This window comes from Eucyclogobius newberryi, unplaced genomic scaffold, assembly GCF_026437365.1.
Source record: "Eucyclogobius newberryi isolate DKJ021-1_F unplaced genomic scaffold, fEucNew1.0.hap1 SCAF_15, whole genome shotgun sequence".
NCBI classification, from domain to species: Eukaryota; Metazoa; Chordata; class Actinopteri; order Gobiiformes; family Gobiidae; genus Eucyclogobius; species Eucyclogobius newberryi.
Window position 1 is genome coordinate 4,459,645 of NW_027315779.1, and position 19,756 is coordinate 4,479,400.

General features: G+C 41.7%; 1 protein-coding gene across 1 annotated transcript in view; it reads right to left on the reverse strand.

The window, feature by feature from the left end:
* The window catches only part of LOC140360516 (actin-binding LIM protein 3-like), a 64,933-nt gene that overhangs the window by 25,834 nt on the left and 19,343 nt on the right, over nt 1–19,756 (reverse strand). The window contains exons 4-12 of the mRNA XM_072445749.1: nt 17,519–17,631; nt 15,025–15,151; nt 14,144–14,237; nt 13,725–13,812; nt 3,579–3,637; nt 3,331–3,408; nt 1,976–2,116; nt 1,491–1,520; nt 990–1,104 (exon numbers count right to left, since the gene is read on the reverse strand). Coding sequence (XP_072301850.1) covers nt 990–1,104; nt 1,491–1,520; nt 1,976–2,116; nt 3,331–3,408; nt 3,579–3,637; nt 13,725–13,812; nt 14,144–14,237; nt 15,025–15,151; nt 17,519–17,631 — 845 coding nt within the window. The remainder of the gene's footprint in view (nt 1–989; nt 1,105–1,490; nt 1,521–1,975; nt 2,117–3,330; nt 3,409–3,578; nt 3,638–13,724; nt 13,813–14,143; nt 14,238–15,024; nt 15,152–17,518; nt 17,632–19,756) is intronic.

A 19,756-nucleotide genomic window follows, 5' to 3' on the forward strand; every position in this document is an offset into this window, starting at 1 on the left:
ATCAAGTCGATTGTTTTTGTCACATTGCAGACTTTGTGCCACTACTACTTTGCTTTTCAACTGATGTAAATAGATAGCGCTGCTCGTCCCCTGTGGATGTTGCTCTGTTCGACGTGCTCGTAATAACGGTACTTTGAGCATCGGTTGTATCTTATTATCTCCAAACGCTGACAAACTCCACTCCCCACACTGTCCCTCCTCTTTACTGTCAGTGCCAGAACAACAGGATGAATCACAAACCACAGAGCAAAGCACGAGAGACAGACACTAATGAAAGCCGTGCATGCAAAACGCCACAGAAACCTGCTCATTTAAACGTCCCCATCCTTCCACTTTGGGCACAACTCATCCTCAATCTGAACGGTCTCAATTAGCAAAAGCGGCATTTTCTTTAGGAGGCGCCGTGTCCTCTGCAGAGAACGAATATTCCAGAGTATTCTTAGTGGTCAGCCGCGTGTTTATACCTCGACAAACATGTTCTGAAACGCATCATGTTTGTATGAGTTTGGCTGTTTATGCTCAGGTTTGAAAGTACTGTTAGATAAAAGTACAGATACTCAAGTAAAAGTATTGACGTACTGTTTGAAAATGTACTTTTAACTGATTTTGAGGAGAATTAAACCGTCTAAAGTAGTGATCTGGATAAAACGTAACAGAAACAATAAAATACATTTTTCTAGCCGTTTTTGTTCATATATATTTTTGTTTGCGCTTATAACCCTTTAGCCATTGTAAGGGACTAAGAAAGTACAGATAGCTGCTCTCAAATAGTGGGGTAAAATTAGAAGATACCGCAAAAGTAACGCAGTACTTCTACTTTTGTACTGACTTTCCATCACGGCTGAAATCTAAATCTCAAAAATAACGAATGAATGGCAAATGTTATCGCGAAAAGCACCAATCTGTCGGAGAGATGGATCAGCAGATCTTTCAGCCCTCAGCGTTGAGTGTTTTGTCGGCGTTATTTAAGGCGGCGCGGGCGGATTTACCGGGGAGAAAGCAGTGCAGTGGGGAGCCGCCGCCGTGTCGACTGAGCGCTGGAGAATCAGTGTAAACCGAACCGGACGACCGCCGAGTTCTGGTCTCAAGTCCGTCCAAAAGATCCTGAGGAAAGAAACAAAAACAGGCAGAGAGTGGGTGGACTGGTCAGGGGAATAACGGGGATTCAAGAGCGCTGGCTGTGTGTTAAGTATTGTGCAGAATATACTTGTTTGGTGCTGCTTCTGAGCGCGCTAAAGCAACAGAGTAAAGTGCTTGATGCCCACGGACCAAGGTGCTTTGCAAATGGACATGTTGCTGCTTAAAAACGTTAAAATACAGTTAATATTTCATGTTAGTGAATGAAATACCTTTCAGCTATCTGCAAATATGATTGTTAACTTAACTCTTCGTTTTATAGACAGACTTAATGTGGAATATGTATGATTATCTAAACAGAGCACTGATTATGAGATATGACATGGCTCTGAACACAGCTTAAAGTTACTTACATTAGTGTATGGAGACGAGGAGCCCATAGACTATAGCAGAAGGAGAAAAAGAGTTAAAATGGTCATGTTTTACGTTTTTAGTTGTACTTCAGGTTTTCTTTTGTCCGTCTCGTTCCAGGTCTCTTTGTTTCCTGCATTCGTTTGCGTTCTCGCCTTATGTGATCACCCGACACTCCCCAAAGTGTCCCGCAGCCTTTATTTTGCTTGTGTTTATCTGTATATTTTGACCTATTTCCTACTTTTCTGGATTGTGTTGTTGCCTAATGTTAACCCTTTGCAACTGTTCTAGCCCTTACTTACATAAATAGTCAAATACATCGATATTCACACATGAAATTATAATTTAAGGTGTGTAGTGTAACTTAATTTTGTACTCAAGTAACAATATAGCTTTCTTAGAAGTAGCGTTCAGTAAAAAGAAACTACTCAAGTAAACGATACATATTTCTGTGACATTTGCGCTGTAGTGACAGGTCAGTCTGCACCTGTGCACAGCTGTATCTGTCCAGAGCGTCTTCAGAGAGCGGCGTGTGGTCAGCCTGATAAGGAATGATGTCCGGACGCTGGATCTCACACAGACCATTGACCTGAGGAACAGCGGCAATCACGTCTCCATTGGATTTAGACTGAGAGAGAGGGAGAGAGAAAGTGAGGCAGGGAAGCAACACCAGTACATTTCAAATTATAAGATATGAAGTGATAATATTAATCAAGATGATTTTGACCATTTTTAAATCAGCATTGCAGTAAACTATTCTGTGATTTTATGTTTTCATGAGAATTTGATTGAAAAACATCAACATCAGCCCAATTCAAGTCTAAGAACACTCTAGAATTGTTATTTCTGTAAAAAATCAAGACGTTTGCAGACAGTGAGTGTGGACAGACAGTTGTCCAAACACGGTCTGTTCTCAGAGATAAGAGCTGCTGCTGTCACTGCATTTACTGTCACCTTTTCAGTGACAGCAGTGGGCGGGGCCAGGAACACTTAACAATGATTTAAAGTCAAAAGAATCAGATACTAATCAATGCAAAACTAGATACTCAAGTATTAATTAGTGATAATAATACATATTTTTTTTAATTTTACTTCAACTCACTTGGACCTTTCCTGAAATGTTTTAGATTAGTCTTGATCAGAACTAATATAAGAACACATTGTTGGCTAATATTAGAGAAACTTCTATCAACTTGAAATATACATGTCTTGTTTGTATCATTGTGTTATCGAAATCAACATTGAGCCTTTTTCTTGCTGTTGAAATCAAGTTTGAAATGTTAGTAATGGAGCTAAGCGTGAATTCAGCCTGGAAGACCCAACTCCGCCCCTTCTACGTCCACCGCTACACCTGGGCTCACACCCTTGTTACTCCTCCCTCCTCCTACTCACTCCTCTGCATCTGCACCAGCCTGCCCCATTTAAACCCTCCGTGCTGCGACCCACCACCTCCCCTTCTCCTCCTCTGCATCCCTTACATGGTCCTCATCATCCTCTCTTCCCTCGTCATCATATCCTACCACCACCAGTCTCCTGACCCCGGGCGGAGACATCTAATATAAATACATCACGGCACGCCCTAAATGTCTTCTGCCGGAGTCTGAGCGCCAAAGAACCCATGTAATAAAGCTTCTGTTTTTGTCTCCAGGGTGAATTGTGACAGCTCTAACATGAATGAATCGATGAGACAAATTAAAGCAAATTGTACAAATAACCAATGTTTATTTTTTATACTGTGACTATGATTTCTTAAGTTCCTTTTAGTGTTTTCCCCTGTCACCGCGCTGCACGTTGGAAACTGTTTGTTTGTAAAATGTGCTACAGTTAAATGTTTGTGCTCACACAGATAAGTCGATGAGGTGAGCCGGTCAGAGAGGACGAGCCTGGAGGAGACAGCGAGGTCTCAGATGTCCTCCTCAGCTGGACACAACATCAACAACATTATTAATATCAACGTAACCTGAGGGGAACAGACGTGTTATACCACATTTTAACATTTGGTGAGAAAATCTACTGTCAACACGCGTGATCTGTGCAATCAAATGATCACAGTAAATGTACTTTGGGGTCTTTATGCTACAAGCTCTTACCCTGAGTTTCCTCTCCAGTCTGGCCGACTCTTTACACATGGGATGCCAAACTTCTGAACCTAAAAAACAGGCACTGAGATATATTATTTTATTACTGAGCAAACAACAACATGACAGGGAATGTTTAGTGAAAGAAAACAACTAGAGGACAGCGCCACAGGACCATTTCATTTTACCATCTGTTCACCAGATTAGTGCCAAAAGAAGTAAAAAACACTTTGCCCCAAGCTAAAAAGAAACAATAGGAGTTTGTCCTGATTAAAGTCGTTGAAACGTAAGAATATGAAGCATCAGTGGCAATTATGTTTTAATAAACCAAACAGCTGCATTCACCACCACTGCTGAGAACTCAAAATAATCTTGAATTAACATAATCAAACTACAAACATTTTTACAGCACATGCCCTCCACAACCAGCCAGGCAGTAACAGCCCGGGCCTGTGTGGAGTTTATGTGTTTCTCCCCGTGTCTGGGCCCCCGGAACCACTGCTCCTGAGGAGATGGAGATGCCCCAGCAACATTGAAGCGACATTTTACTTTTGTTCAATATATAATATATATAATACGACAGACATTATTAAGTCTCCAGGTTTATCTCTAATGCAAACAAGCAGCGTGTATTCATATGGTGTCTCATATGACTGCACATATAGCATACAACATAGTGTTGTTTTACATATTCGTGTTATTTTAAGGGCTACAATCTTTGCATACTAATACAAAAAAACACAAATGTAGTCTGCTACTACTTCTATATGCTATTTTAACTATAGTGTTCATATAATAACTATTAGGGGGGAGAGAGAAAGTGAAGAGATTGGCACTAGATTTAACTCCAAATCATAAAGCGTTAATGTCAGGATGTTATAGGAGACGTGATAATGAGGGTAATATATCCAAACAGATGCTGACTGGACCATGTCGCAGCCGCAGGCGGCGGAGACAGAGGCTCAGCACTTCATCATTACATTCATTTACTGCCACATGTGTCTCGCCAACAGTAAAAGGATTAAGTGCATACGGCGGTGCCAGGATACAAGAGACGTGCAGGCTCAAAGCACATGATACAAGAGACGTGCAGGCTCAAAGCACACGATACAAGAGACGTGCAGGCTCAAAGCACACGATACAAGAGACGTGCAGGCTCAAAGCACACGATACAAGAGACGTGCAGGCTCAAAGCACATGATACAAGAGACGTGCAGGCTCAAAGCACACGATACAAGAGACGTGCAGGCTCAAAGCACACGATACAAGAGACGTGCAGGCTCAAAGCACACGATACAAGAGACGTGCAGGCTCAAAGCACATGATACAAGAGACGTGCAGGCTCAAAGCACACGATACAAGAGACGTGCAGGCTCAAAGCACATGATACAAGAGACGTGCAGGCTCAAAGCACACGATACAAGAGACGTGCAGGCTCAAAGCACACGATACAAGAGACGTGCAGGCTCAAAGCTCACGAGACAAGAGACGTGCAGGCTCAAAGCTCACGATACAAGAGATGTGCAGGCTCAAAGCTCACGAGACAAGAGACGTGCAGGCTCAAAGCACATGATACAAGAGACGTGCAGGCTCAAAGCTCACGATACAAGAGACGTGCAGGCTCAAAGCTCACGATACAAGAGACGTGCAGGCTCAAAGCTCACGATACAAGAGACGTGCAGGCTCAAAACACACGATACAAGAGACGTGCAGGCTCAAAGCTCACGATACAAGAGACGTGCAGGCTCAAAACACACGATACAAGAGACGTGCAGGCTCAAAGCTCACGAGACAAGAGACGTGCAGGCTCAAAGCTCACGATACAAGAGACGTGCAGGCTCAAAGCACACGATACAAGAGACGTGCAGGCTCAAAGCTCACGATACAAGAGACATGCAGGCTCAAAGCTCACGATACAAGAGACGTGCAGGCTCAAAGCACATGATACAAGAGACGTTCAGGCTCAAAGCTCACGAGACAAGAGACGTGCAGGCTCAAAGCTCACGATACAAGAGACGTGCAGGCTCAAAGCTCACGATACAAGAGACGTGCAGGCTCAAAGCACACGATACAAGAGACGTGCAGGCTCAAAGCTCACGATACAAGAGACGTGCAGGCTCAAAGCACACGATACAAGAGACGTGCAGGCTCAAAGCTCACGATACAAGAGACATGCAGGCTCAAAGCTCACGATACAAGAGACATGCAGGCTCAAAGCTCACGATACAAGAGACGTGCAGGCTCAAAGCTCACGAGACAAGAGACGTGCAGGCTCAAAGCTCACGAGACAAGAGACGTGCAGGCTCAAAGCTCACGATACAAGAGACGTGCAGGCTCAAAACACACGATACAAGAGACGTGCAGGCTCAAAGCTCACGATACAAGAGACGTGCAGGCTCAAAACACACGATACAAGAGACGTGCAGGCTCAAAGCTCACGAGACAAGAGACGTGCAGGCTCAAAGCTCACGATACAAGAGACGTGCAGGCTCAAAGCACACGATACAAGAGACGTGCAGGCTCAAAGCACACGATACAAGAGACGTGCAGGCTCAAAGCACATGATACAAGAGACGTTCAGGCTCAAAGCACACGATACAAGAGACATGCAGGCTCAAAGCTCACGATACAAGAGACATGCAGGCTCAAAGCACACGATACAAGAGACGTGCAGGCTCAAAGCTCACGAGACAAGAGACGTGCAGGCTCAAAGCTCACGATACAAGAGACATGCAGGCTCAAAGCACACGATACAAGAGACGTGCAGGCTCAAAGCTCACGAGACAAGAGACGTGCAGGCTCAAAGCTCACGATACAAGAGACGTGCAGGCTCAAAGCTCACGATACAAGAGACGTGCAGGCTCAAAGCACACAATACAAGAGACGTGCAGGCTCAAAGCTCACGATACAAGAGACGTGCAGGCTCAAAGCACACGATACAAGAGACGTGCAGGCTCAAAGCACACGATACAAGAGACGTGCAGGCTCAAAGCTCACGATACAAGAGACGTGCAGGCTCAAAGCTCACGATACAAGAGACGTGCAGGCTCAAAGCTCACGAGACAAGAGACGTGCAGGCTCAAAGCTCACGAGACAAGAGACGTGCAGGCTCAAAGCTCACGATACAAGAGACGTGCAGGCTCAAAGCTCACGATACAAGAGACGTGCAGGCTCAAAGCACACGATACAAGAGACGTGCAGGCTCAAAGCTCACGATACAAGAGACGTGCAGGCTCAAAGCTCACGAGACAAGAGACGTGCAGGCTCAAAGCTCACGATACAAGAGACGTGCAGGCTCAAAGCTCACGAGACAAGAGACGTGCAGGCTCAAAGCTCAAGATACAAGAGACGTGCAGGCTCAAAGCTCACGAGACAAGAGACGTGCAGGCTCAAAGCTCACGATACAAGAGACGTGCAGGCTCAAAGCTCACGATACAAGAGACGTGCAGGCTCAAAACACATGATACAAGAGACGTGCAGGCTCAAAGCACACGATACAATCAATACTGTGGTGATTCAGTGCAGGCCTGTCCCACACACACACACACACACACACACACACACCCTATCCAAATCAATGCGCTCGGAATTTTTGTTGTTGTTCTTTTTACAATTCTTTTCAAAATAGTGAGATAAGTAATTGAAAAAATATACACTGTATACACCTTATACTCCGGAGCGACTTACGATATTCTTTGTTATTTTCACACTTATTCATAACCTTATTTCATATTCCAGTGCAACTTATATATGTTTTTTTCTTCTCTAAAATGCTTTTTTTGGCTGGTACAACTTATAGTCTGGAAAATACGGTACCGGTAATAAGAGTGTAATTTAAAATCGTATTGAACAGTTATGGGAAGAACTATTTAAAAATGTATTACATAATACTACATACCTGCAATAAAATGTATTTTGCAATATATTCTGTTACTTGGTCCAATCAGTACTGTACTCTGAATATTTAGAGAATACTTTCACGTTGAGTCTTTCTTTCTTGTCTTCAAACTGTTTGAATGATTGATGTGAGTAATGCTTGTGTGTAGTTTGTTCTTGTGTTGATTCTGTGCTGCTTCTTGTCCCCGGCCGTGTTCTCAACTGACCAACAGGTAAAACAATAACTGTAGCTGACGCTATTTGGTCAGTATTCTCAAACATTTTTATTTTCATGGGAGTTTTCTCGCCAAGTTGGCTCAGGCATCATTGTGGTTGTTTTGTTATTTATTTGTTTATTTATTTAAGTTAATATTTACCGGTGTAAGTCATCATGTGACCACGGGCGTCACCCCGGAAGTATAAATAGAGACCGGGAGAGAGAGATAGAGGGAGAGAAGCCGTGAAACAGAACAGTAAAAGAAAAGACTGGCTAGAGAAAAGAAAAAGACAAGCGTCTGCCAGAAAACCACTTAACTACCAATGGTCACATGTTGGCGAACACGGTAAATATGCTTATGTTTGTGTCTCATACTGTTTTGTAATTCATTATTGCTGATGCATTTTCTGTTTTTGTTTAGTTTTCACGGTGTCAAGGTGTCAAGGTGTCAAAGTTTCAAATCTGCAATTAAACCTGACTGGACACAAACATCAGTATGGAGCGTGATGTCCTTTTTTAGACCGAGAAAAACCACGGTAGTTACAATAACCATAAATACATACATACATACATTACTGCTGCTGCTGCTACTTCTACTACTGCTAATACTAACACCAGAGCTGCTGAACGTGCAGTTGTGTTCATGTGTTGAGGGTTTGGAGTTGTACATCACCACAAACCTCCCTCAGCTTTGATCTATGAATTGCATTTTCTCTTTTTAACACAAAATTAATGGTCCAGAAAAGCAGGCGTTTGGCTGCGAGTAAGTGAGGAGGGAGTGTGAAACGGGGAGTAATACTGATGTAAAGGGCTTTGGGGCTTTGGGGAATCTTCTTTGCACTTTCATTTACCTTTTATAAACTCTTTTTTTAATAGTTCATTTTCAGGCATCATCATATCACACGACATAAACTAGGATTGAGTAAAAATGTGCAACATAAATAAATAGATAACGAACAAACTAACGAACTAACTAACTAACTAAATCAATCAATCAATTAATCAATCAATCAATCAATCAATAAATACATAAATAAATAAATAAAGTTTCACAGCATAAAATTAATTGCCATTGATGTTTTCTGATGGAGGGTCCAACACCTGCTTGTCTCCACAGAGATGTTACTGCTTTGTCTGAAAAATTCCACAGTATGGCAGTAAAATAATCCGTTTTTGATCAATCCAAGATACGTTTAATGCCAGTCTTTGGAACTTTCCAGTTACCTTTATTTGTCCCTGAATGCATTTACAGATAAGCTGTGTAATGCTTTGCTTGCCTAATGTTACAGATTTGTTTAATTTTACTGAAACATTTTGCTGTTTTACTTTATTAAGTGTGTTGCATGCTTAAAGCCGACTTAATCTTGAGCGTTTTGCAATAGAACATTTATTTACCAGCTCAAACATACATTCTATTATTCACATTTTAATGATATAAAACGATATAAAAGAGTGCTAATTGATCCCTTTGCTTTTTATTTGACCATAACCCAGAGCCTAAATTGTACAGGCAGCACTGGCACTGACAATAGTAACAGCTAAAGCGTGACAACGGCTTAAGGTTAAAATGAACACACCTTTTTCATTAGGGTAAAAGCCAATATGGGGTGTGCGGCCTGAATGATTAGTCCATAAAAGGCCCCGCGGTCCCCGAAGCCCCTCCCCGCGCCACGGCAATCCGTATTCTGGACATGTTTTGTGGGATTGATTTTGGTCCGCGTGCATGTCCTGTGTGTGTTGTAATTGAGTGCGTCTCTGGTGGGCGATTGCTGGCGCCTTCTACATGTCTGAAGTCATCAAAAGCACTCGGGGTGTAACCTTGAGGCGCTTCAACACAAAAGGATACTTTCACAGGCTTAATAGACTGAAGGAGTGGTTCTACGTGCTGGTGCTAAAGCCGCAAGATTAATCACAATTCAAACAAAAACTGAATTAGAACGGTAACGAACGGTAGCAACTGCAATTATTTTTGTAATTGTGGCTTCATTCACACTTCCTGTATTTTATCTCCATTGCATTGTCCTCTCTGTCTCTTTCTAGTCCCACTGAGGTTAGAGCACTTGATACGATTGGAGCCGACTCTGGAGCGCTTCTGGCCAAATACTTTCAAACCATTTCAAATCAGAGGTCTCAGTACAGTGCACTTCAGCCCCGCAGCTCTTCTGGAGCGCACCTGAGCGCAAAGGAATCACTTACAAGGGAAATATGTGCCTGGCAAGCGCATGTGAGGGAAATTAGACAACAGACGAGCAGACAGGTTCGAAAAATGCAGTTGTGGTGCTAATTTAAAGATAATAACTTTGCAATGACCTTGTGACTCCAAACTTTAGACTTCATTAAATAAAAATGTAACGTGGTGCTGCCCGGTGGTCGAGGCTTTAAGTGCCACAGTGTCAGATGATTTACTGCATGTCCTTCCCTCTCTCTCACCCCCCATTTCACTACTACCTTCTGGTGACAGGCGGTACTGCACCCTCAGTCAGTTCAGTTCATTTGATCTGAACCGGGCCGATGACGTGATGAGCTCGAGTGCTGATTTTCTCCTGAAGTGCACAAAGTGAACACGACCTCAAAGTCTCCTTTTCAGGGGAATCCTGGCGCTGGAAGAGAAGCTGCTGTGCACAACCGCTACGCCGCTGTGCCCAAGTGTGAGCCCACTTTAATCCTGATGTTCTGAATTGAGTGGGCTTCTTATATTAGTTAATCAGCAGTTCATGTTTCAGTCTTCTCTCAAGTGTTAATGCTCCTGGACTAATATATGCACTGTGAATGGAATCTTGATTTAGGGTAAAAAAAGAAAAGAAAAAGGAAATCTAATCGCAAATGCAATTCTTGTCTGAAAGCTGACACATCCTGGTCGGATTTCAAATAAAGTCCAGCTGCATCTAGTTCTATTCGTGTATTGAATCTGAATCTACATGGTCGATATAGGAACTTTTGGATAGAGTAGCAGTGCATTTCAAAGTCATTGTTATTTTTGGCAAAATATGTTTTTTAAGCCTTGTTTATCTTTACTTGAATAAACACAAGTACATAATGTGTGAACAGTGTAGAAGGAGCAGCTGCTGTGGCACATCCTGCCTGGCCTCATTGACATTCCACTGCACCTCCTCAGATAAAGCTCTCATTTGCATACGGCCCTTCAAGTTTATGGTCCACGTATGTTCATGTCCCTCCACCCGTGTCTGATCTGTGTCTTCCCCTTATAACTGCCATAGGAAGAGGTCTAAACCAGGTCTAAACCAGGTCCCAACCAGGTCTAAACCAGGTCCAAACCAGGTCCAAACCAGGTCTAAACCAGGTCTAAACCAGGTCCAAACCAGGTCTAAACCAGGTCCAAACCAGGTCCCAACCAGGTCTAAACCAGGTCCAAACCAGGTCCAAACCAGGTCCAAACCAGGTCTAAACCAGGTCTAAACCAGGTCCAAACCAGGTCTAAACCAGGTCCAAACCAGGTCTAAACCAGGTCTAAACCAGGTCCAAACCAGGTCCAAACCAGGTCTAAACCAGGTCTAAACCAGGTCCAAACCAGGTCCAAACCAGGTCTAAACCAGGTCCAAACCAGGTCTAAACCAGGTCTAAACCAGGTCCAAACCAGGTCCAAACCAGGTCTAAACCAGGTCTAAACCAGGTCCAAACCAGGTCCAAACCAGGTCTAAACCAGGTCCAAACCAGGTCTAAACCAGGTCCAAACCAGGTCTAAACCAGATCCAAACCAGGTCTAAACCAGGTCCCAACCAGGTCTAAACCAGGACTAAACCAGGTCTAAACCAGGTCTAAACCAGGACTAAACCAGGTCCAAACCAGAACTAAACCAGGACTAAACCAGGTCTAAACCGGGTCTAAACCAGGTCTAAACCAGGGCTAAACCAGGACTAAACCAGGTCCAAACCAGGTCTAAACCAGGTCCAAACCAGGACACAACATGGGATGGGGCTTTTCTGTGGAGTTTGCATGTTCTTTCTCTGGGGAAAGTTGTGCTTGTATTTTCAGATTAATTCCTATAAATGACAAAGGCTGTAGTTGTTTACTTTATTAATCGGTCGATGTTTAATATTTGTTGGCTAATTATTTGCCTCATTAATCGATTATAGCTCTAAACTCAGATTATTATTGTATGTTATGCAGCAATAGCAGCACAGTAACCCAATCTCTTCTAAAAACAAAACAAAAGCTAGCACACGGCTTTAACTAAGCACATCTTTTGGTTTGGTCAATGGAGAGTAATTTGTTCACATATTGCTTTGTATCCTGGAAGTGGCCAGTCCCAGCCTCCCAGTGAGCTTATTCACTTTGAACCACACAATCTAATTTATAAAGATGGGCCTTTCGATTGTAGTCCAGAGAGAGCCCACTGACTGTCGGAGCCTAGACAGGGGTTGAATGGTAATTGACTCCAGCCCTAGTTTGTTAAAAGAAGCTATTTATCAAGTTACGGTTTCATGCGAGTGCTGGCTACGCATGTTCCTCGGGAAACGCACACTAAGGCCATCTGGATCCTCTCTCCATTCACATAATTCAATAGAAAAGGACATCCAAAGTGAAGTCTGGTAATGTAATCTATGCTAATACTAAATTAAGGCTGGGCGACAGCACGTCAAAACAATATGCACTGTTTTTGTCTCATATTGATGATTTTTTTCTTCTTTTTTTATTGTAAATTGATAAAAGTGGCGGTTAATTTTATGAATACAGATCATGTAATCAATGCCATAAACACAAAAACAGTTAAATGTATTCCTGGTCAAACAGGCATTAGGGGCTGAAAGCAGCATTCTGATTGGATAAACCCTTTGGAAACTAGGACAAAATTATTACAGTTTTCCTTCATTTTCTACTGCAGACGATGCTGGTTTTGGCCAAAGTCCAATATTGTGTGAGAACTGAAGCCTGACAAACACAATGTGGATTAAAATGTCAAACAATCCTTTGTGCAATTCCCAATGCCACTTTCAAAATGTTCATACAGCCTTCAACGTTATTTACAAAACTAGAAAAATACTTCACAACAGCAGAAAGAAGAAGGCATGGAGTGAGTTATCTCAAGGTTTGGGATTGAAGTGTGGGTTTAATCTTCCTTTTCATGTATAAATACACAGTTTACTAGTAGTTTAAATGTAATAGCATGATCTCCTGTAATCCTGTGGTCTTGTCAGTGCACTTTGGATATACTGCAGATACATGGTCAAATCATAGACATATCTTAATATGTACTACACATGTCTAAAGTTAGGAGAGCAGACAAACATTCAGGAGTGCTAAACTAAATTAGAAAAAACCTAATTCATTACATTCTGAATTTGTAAGACACAAGACGACTGTAGCTTGGATAAACACAGCCATTGATGCCCCCCCAGTGTTGTACCTGAACGAAAGTTCATGATTTTGGTGAACGTGAACTGAACGAACGGTAATACTGCTGAAGAACTGTGAACGCGTTCATTCTGGTGTCTGTGAACGGAGTGTTCGTTCTTTTTATTTTCGTTCAATAAGATGTCAGATTTCTAGAGACTTCCAGGCGAAAAACACACCGTTAAGTTGCCCAAAAAGAGCCTCTGTCTGGCAAGTGTGAGAGCTCCGAAGTTGTAGAGGCCGATAGATCGCGGAGACACCGCACTGCGCATGCGCATCAAAACAAAAAGCAGCATGGACGCGGCCGCGACAGAGCAGCAGGAGTCGCCCTGCTACGACCAGTTACGTGAGTTTTATGATAAGGTCGGTGAGGATGGAAACAATCTAACATTTCTGTGCAAACTTTGCCCAGCAAGTTTTCCCTCATGTTTTTGAGAATATACTGTGGGGCTGAAAGCTGCAACTGCAGCTAGTGTGGTGCTGAAAGGACAGTCTGTCCCTTCAATGTGAATGTAAATCCTGGGTAAGGATTCAAAATTGGATATGAAGATGAAATCTGACACACATTTTCAGCAATAAACTAATAAAATAATTGCTGCCTGTGGTTGTATTTGGGCTGTGGAATAATTTCCCCCAGTCCTCTAGTCTCTGTAAGAGGGTCCTTGACAAGAGCAGTCTCTACGTAAGTGCTGTGCCTAAAGGAAATCACTCACCTGTTATGTACATCTCCTCTCCTTCCAAAAACATCATCTGACAGCGGGCACACTTGGCACAAGTCGGGTGGTAGTGTTTCCCTCCAGCCTCGAAGGAGACAAAGAAATATCAAATCATTCAATATTAATCCTTTACACATCTGACTCTCATTAAATCTTAAACTTCCACTGCTCCAAATTCAACCAAGGATATTTGTGTTTAAAGAAAAGGTGTCAGAGGAAGTCATTTTCAATCTAAGAACTACAAATCCTAAAAATTGCACTTGACTGAGCCAACCACGGCAACGCTTCAGTCAGTTACAGAGGAGCAGCTGTGGTCCCTGTCTCTTTGGCCTCAAGCAATTCACACAATTCACATGAAAAACGATACAAGTCCCGACTAATGTCTGAGCTTAAGTCCGTTCATTCTGTGAAGTCACCTCCAGCACTCGCCCGCTGATGAAGCTGCTGCAGCCGTCGCACCGGATGCCAAACTGAGAGTGGTAATCCGCCTCGCAGTACGGGATCCCGTCTCTACAAACAAGAACGCCGAGGTAAAGATAAGGAATATGTGACTGTACACACAAGCAGCACAGCAAAACTGGAAGAGGTCGGTCCTGGTTCTGACGCTTGAAATTGACACATTTAGAAGACTTTGGACTAAATGAAACATGGATTTTTGGAAAACATGTGCCTTGATTTCATTGTGATGCCCTTTGCTACCCTTTATTACCATATTTTTTTCATATATACCTTTTCTGTTCTGTTTTGTGTGTTTCTCTTCTGTGTTATACAAGTCTTTTTTCATGCTTTATCGAGGCTAATTAAAGTACAGTTATTATGAAACATCTGTGGTGGGTGGTATATGGTGACAAATAGGTTATTTTCCATCAAAACAGCTACATTTTTTGAGTTCCCACATTTAATTAATAGCAAAGGATATGAGGCTATTGGCTGGAATTATCATATCAAAATCGATACCCAGATACTAATCGATACTGAAAATTGTATGAAAACTAGATACTCATTTCAGAAGGTATTAGAAACAGTTGGACCTTTAGAGCAGAATCGGGCTTTAATCAGAACATATATAAGACAGCATGGTAACATTAAATAAACTACTATTATATGTGCCTAAATGTACATTCTATCATCAAAAAGTAGTTTATATTCAAGATCATAATTCCAAACTTGCAGTATCAAGCCTTTTCCTCAGAACCTTTGACATCGAAATGTCAGTATTGCAGGAATATCCCACCGAACCTCATGTACTTCACCAATCACACAGTAAAGAGTCTTGTTCCGTCGCTTAGTTACGTACTTGCAGATGTACTCGGCAGTGAGCGCGCAGCCGCAGCTTCGACATTTGAAACAGGAAACGTGCCACTGTCTCTCCAGAGCCAAGAGCGACTGGCCCTGTCTGATCTCTCCTCCGCAGCCCGCGCAGTCTGAAGAGGACACATGAATAAAAGAGTCGAGACGGGAGAACACAGCATGAGCTATGGCACCAGCACCAGCAGCAACGGCGTTTAAGCATTTATCAGCGAGTTCAGAGTGGATTTTGTTCATGTTTTCCGCTTTTTCATCCTGTGAGAGCCATTTTTTAACTTCGCTTGGAGAAATGGCAGGACTGTGGGGATAAGTGGGAATCCTGTGTGTGCTTATTTGTACTTTGGTAGGTCCATGAATGTATTATTTATTGTGTATTAGTGTTTGCTAGAAGTTTGTGTGACTATTATAGAAAAAGCCAAACAAAAGTCAACAAAAGAGAACATTTGAGGTGCTTTTTTCTGTTCGGCAGCAGTGAAAACATGAAAAACTGTTGAAGAATGATCAGTGATATTCAGCGACAGTGAATCAGTCTCATCATTACTTTTAAAATTACAGTTCTTTATATAAAAGTCGACACTTCTTTGAATTGATTGATTTGATTGGTTTGAATCCACACGTTTTACTTACAAATTCCTCAAAACATCTGATTCTGCACATAATTATACCCATTGCAGCAAACCATCACAACAAAACGACCACATTGACATTTTAACCGGTGCATATTCCGGTAATTGCCTCCTTTAAAATCCGCTGATGAATCAGATCTAAGACGCAATGAGAAAGCAGATCTCCAAATACAAGCACCAGTTTTCAAAGTGCACGCCCGCTCCCGTGTTTCTGTATAAATCTGTGACTGGGCATCCAAATGAAAACAAGAAGAAAACAGTTATTATACTTCGGCTGATTTAAATCTAATTTTGTGAGACGTTTATTTACTGTGAAAGGTTAAGAATAGCTGTATTATCACTTATTTTAAAGGCAAAGTATGTGACTTTTTGGAGCACTTCACCTGCATGACGACATAGAAAGAGAAAAGTAAAACCTTACTACTAGTTTTATCCAATTTAAACCAGATAAAAGGCACCTCTTTTAATCAGTCTGTGTTCCAGTCAGGCAGGCGTGAACTCATTTTGGAGAGGAATTAAAACTCTCCAGCTCAGTGTGTGTCTGACTCCACAGCTACGACAGCTCTATCCAATAACATTTACATTTATATGACATTAAGTCTCTCAGGAAGCTCAGAAATGATCAACTCTTGTTAAAAATACCTGGAAATGTAACTGACACAAAATGGCAGTCGCATTCTGTAGCTCGAGACATAGTTGTGAACAGGAAAATGACATTTGATTGTGGGGAGTCAGTTGTCATTAGGTAAGATTGGGGCGCACAGGGATGAGAAGTGAAAACAACCTGACGTGTGAATGTGGAGACAGTGAGACACGTTCTACTCCAAACCACAACTATCTTCACCAGAGGAAACCTTCACAGACCTGGGAATAACTGCTCAAACTAACTTCACTCTCAAGAAGCTGCTGAATCGAGACACGTGGGGAAAAAAATTGGAAAAACTCATCAAATATTTGCTAAATACCGGACTCTTCCATTTAAGTAGCATGTGGACAATAAATGGGAGGTGGCCATAGCTGCGTCCGGACTGCTGCGTTAAAAGAAGAGAGTGTTCTGCTGCTGGAGGAGAAGCTGCCTCTGGACCTTCAGTTTGCATGATGCACTTTTTTGCTTTAACCGAAAAACAGAAATACGGACCAGGTGCCTTGGGTTTTTCTAAGTTTTTACTTTTTTTCACTGCACTCCAAACCGCTCTCGGCTAACCTTACATCACACTGTGGAATGTTATAGATAAAGGAACAATATTACCATAGAAATGGATCCTCCATGACAATGTTATATGTTGTATATATGTATATTGTATGTGTATGTATGTTATATAATAATGTTTTATGATTCACTTTTTAAAGGGGCACTATGTATTTTCTTGCAGTAGGTTCACTGCCTGTCTCCATGAAGATTGTATTGCTTAGCTTAAAATGTTCCACAGTATCAGGGAACTTGAAAACATACAGTCCTAATAAGGCTAGTTTATTTGTAGAGCACATTTCATACAAAGTGCTTCTCACAACAGGACAAATGCTTTAAAATCACAAAGAAATGACAGACCACATACATAGCATTCCAGACACTCTTTACCATAATGACACCTGCTTATCTCCATGGAGACAGACAAGTTGTGTAATAGCGTTGCCATGGAGACCAGAGAGGTTACATAGTGCACATTTAAGCCACTGTAGATCAGACTTTACACCAGGTTTTGTGAGGCAGAAATATTTCATTCAGAACAGAATATAATTGTTATGTATTATTATTTATTGATCTATGTTCGTATATTATTCATATCTATGTATTTCATAATGAATTGGAGCACGATTAAACTGTGTATGTGAGGTGCTTTGGTGTGTGTCTCTTACAGCTGGGGCCGTGGACCTTGACGGGTTTGTTGGAGCACAAAGACTGTGAACACTGCTGACAAATGCACTTCTTTCCACAGAAGGTCACTTTGTCTCCGATGGGAAAAGGACTCCTGACAGGAACACACCAAACACATGTAAATAAACACATCATTTTAGTCGTCCGCGCTTCAGCAGTCACAACTATTAAGGATTTTCGATCTACTTTTAAAATTGCGCTGACTCTGTGTCATTGTTTTTGTGAAATGAAAAAAGCTTCAGTCGTTGCAATTGTGGGAGAGTTTGTGGTGAATGGACTCAGAGGAACAGAGTGGAAAATAGTTTGAACTGTTGTTTCATCAAAAAGTAATGGTCCGTGTGAAGCTTAACCCAGGCACACGCGGCTGCTTTGGTGCAATAGAGTTTATCCCACAGTTTTTGGAGGGCTACGATTTTATGGATAGGACAAATCTACAATACGTTATATACTTCGGTTGTGACGAAGGACCCGCCCCGTTTCTGCCAGGTGCCTGATTGACAGGTCGAGTAGCCAATCACGCGTTAGCATAGGCAAGTTAGGTTGAGGATGCTACGTCTTTGCAGAGTTTTAGTTGTTTTCCCCCACATCGTGTAGAGCTTGTGGTTGTTGTTTGGTGTGCGTGATAAAAAGTGAGTATTTGTTAGAAACGAAAGTAGACATAGACACACCATTTGTTCCATGATTGTATAAAGTGTTGCATGCCATTCGAATTGTTTAATAGTGTAGTTAAAGTTATATATTTGCCTTGTTTTGTATTTGTGAATGCTAAGTGCCTCGAGCTAAGCGCTAACAGCAGTAGCTACGACGGAGCTCAGGTATATTTGTGCATTATATGTTATTGTTTTACAGATTTTATTATAATTTATGTTCTCCTTGTTTATATTACAGAACCACACACGTATTTACATGATCAATAACTGCTCTGTAAATACCAACCACCAGTATTATTGACTAAAACCTTTAATAAAGAGAAAACCCTGGATCATCTCTCCCAGTGCATTCTTGCCAATGCCCCCTGGCGGTCACAACCCGTATGAAACCAGAAAATTAGCTCTCCCCAAAACATAGGTGTTCGCCTCAGTCCAGTCCACTCAAATGCAGAGTTTGGACACTGTAAAGCTGGAGGGACAATAAGGCTGACTCCCCCAGAATACACATGGGTTTTGGAATTATGGAAAATGTTGATCGTTGTCATAGCAATTTACAATTTAAAACACAGTATGTACCCTATGTTCAATGGTAAAAAGTCCTCAAAATGTTCGTGGGTTTCAGCTACCTGTTTTATGTAACATTTTGAGGACCTTTTCCCATTTATAAAATAACAGAATATAATATTTTGTTTTCATGTTTATCATGTTTATCATCCTGGAACCCATGGATTGTTTAAAAGAAGCCCATCAATAGGAAATGATTCAGGGAACGTCTTGCTGTGAGGCAATTCCCCGTAACACCAGGTTCTCTGTTGTATTTGCCCAATTAAATTATATCTGATTGTGACATACAAATACATAAAACAGCATAAACAATGCAGTGCAAATACATAAATACAGCCATTTCATAATAACAATCAAGCTCTCAAACCCCTTCCCACCTTACTCCCCACTGTGTACTTAATAAAGGAGAATTTAGTCACATTATTTTCAACATTTTGAAATGCTACATATTTATTTATTCTATTAAACCTATTTTATTCTATTTGTTTAATGTGTTGGCAGTGTGTTCCATTCTGGTACAGTTTTCTTACACTAGTATTTTCCTTGAAGGCAGTGTCAGGCTGTAGTGGATTAAGCTGCTTTGGGCTTCACTGCTCTGGTTAATTGTAAAAGGCCACCTGTGGCTGCATTACACTCTGCCTGGGGATAAACCTAATGTAAATGAGCTCCGTGCACACTGTAATGTGGATTCATGCACGGAGACCAGAGACTTGGCCCAGAGTAGTAAAGAAGAGTACATAAGGAATTAATGGACCTATATTTTGCTTAACAGTACTTTCTGAGCTTTACCAAGTTATAATGTAGTATCCTCGCGAATGAAACAAAACACTTTTCATTACATTTCCATAATCCTGCAGCAAAAAGTGTGTGCAGTGTGTTTTTATGGGCCATTTGTCTTCACTTTATCCGTTCACAAATTAATTACATAACTACCATTGCTTTTAGCGTTAATCAAAACTACTCTACTACTACTACTACTACTACTACTACTGCTACCACTACCAC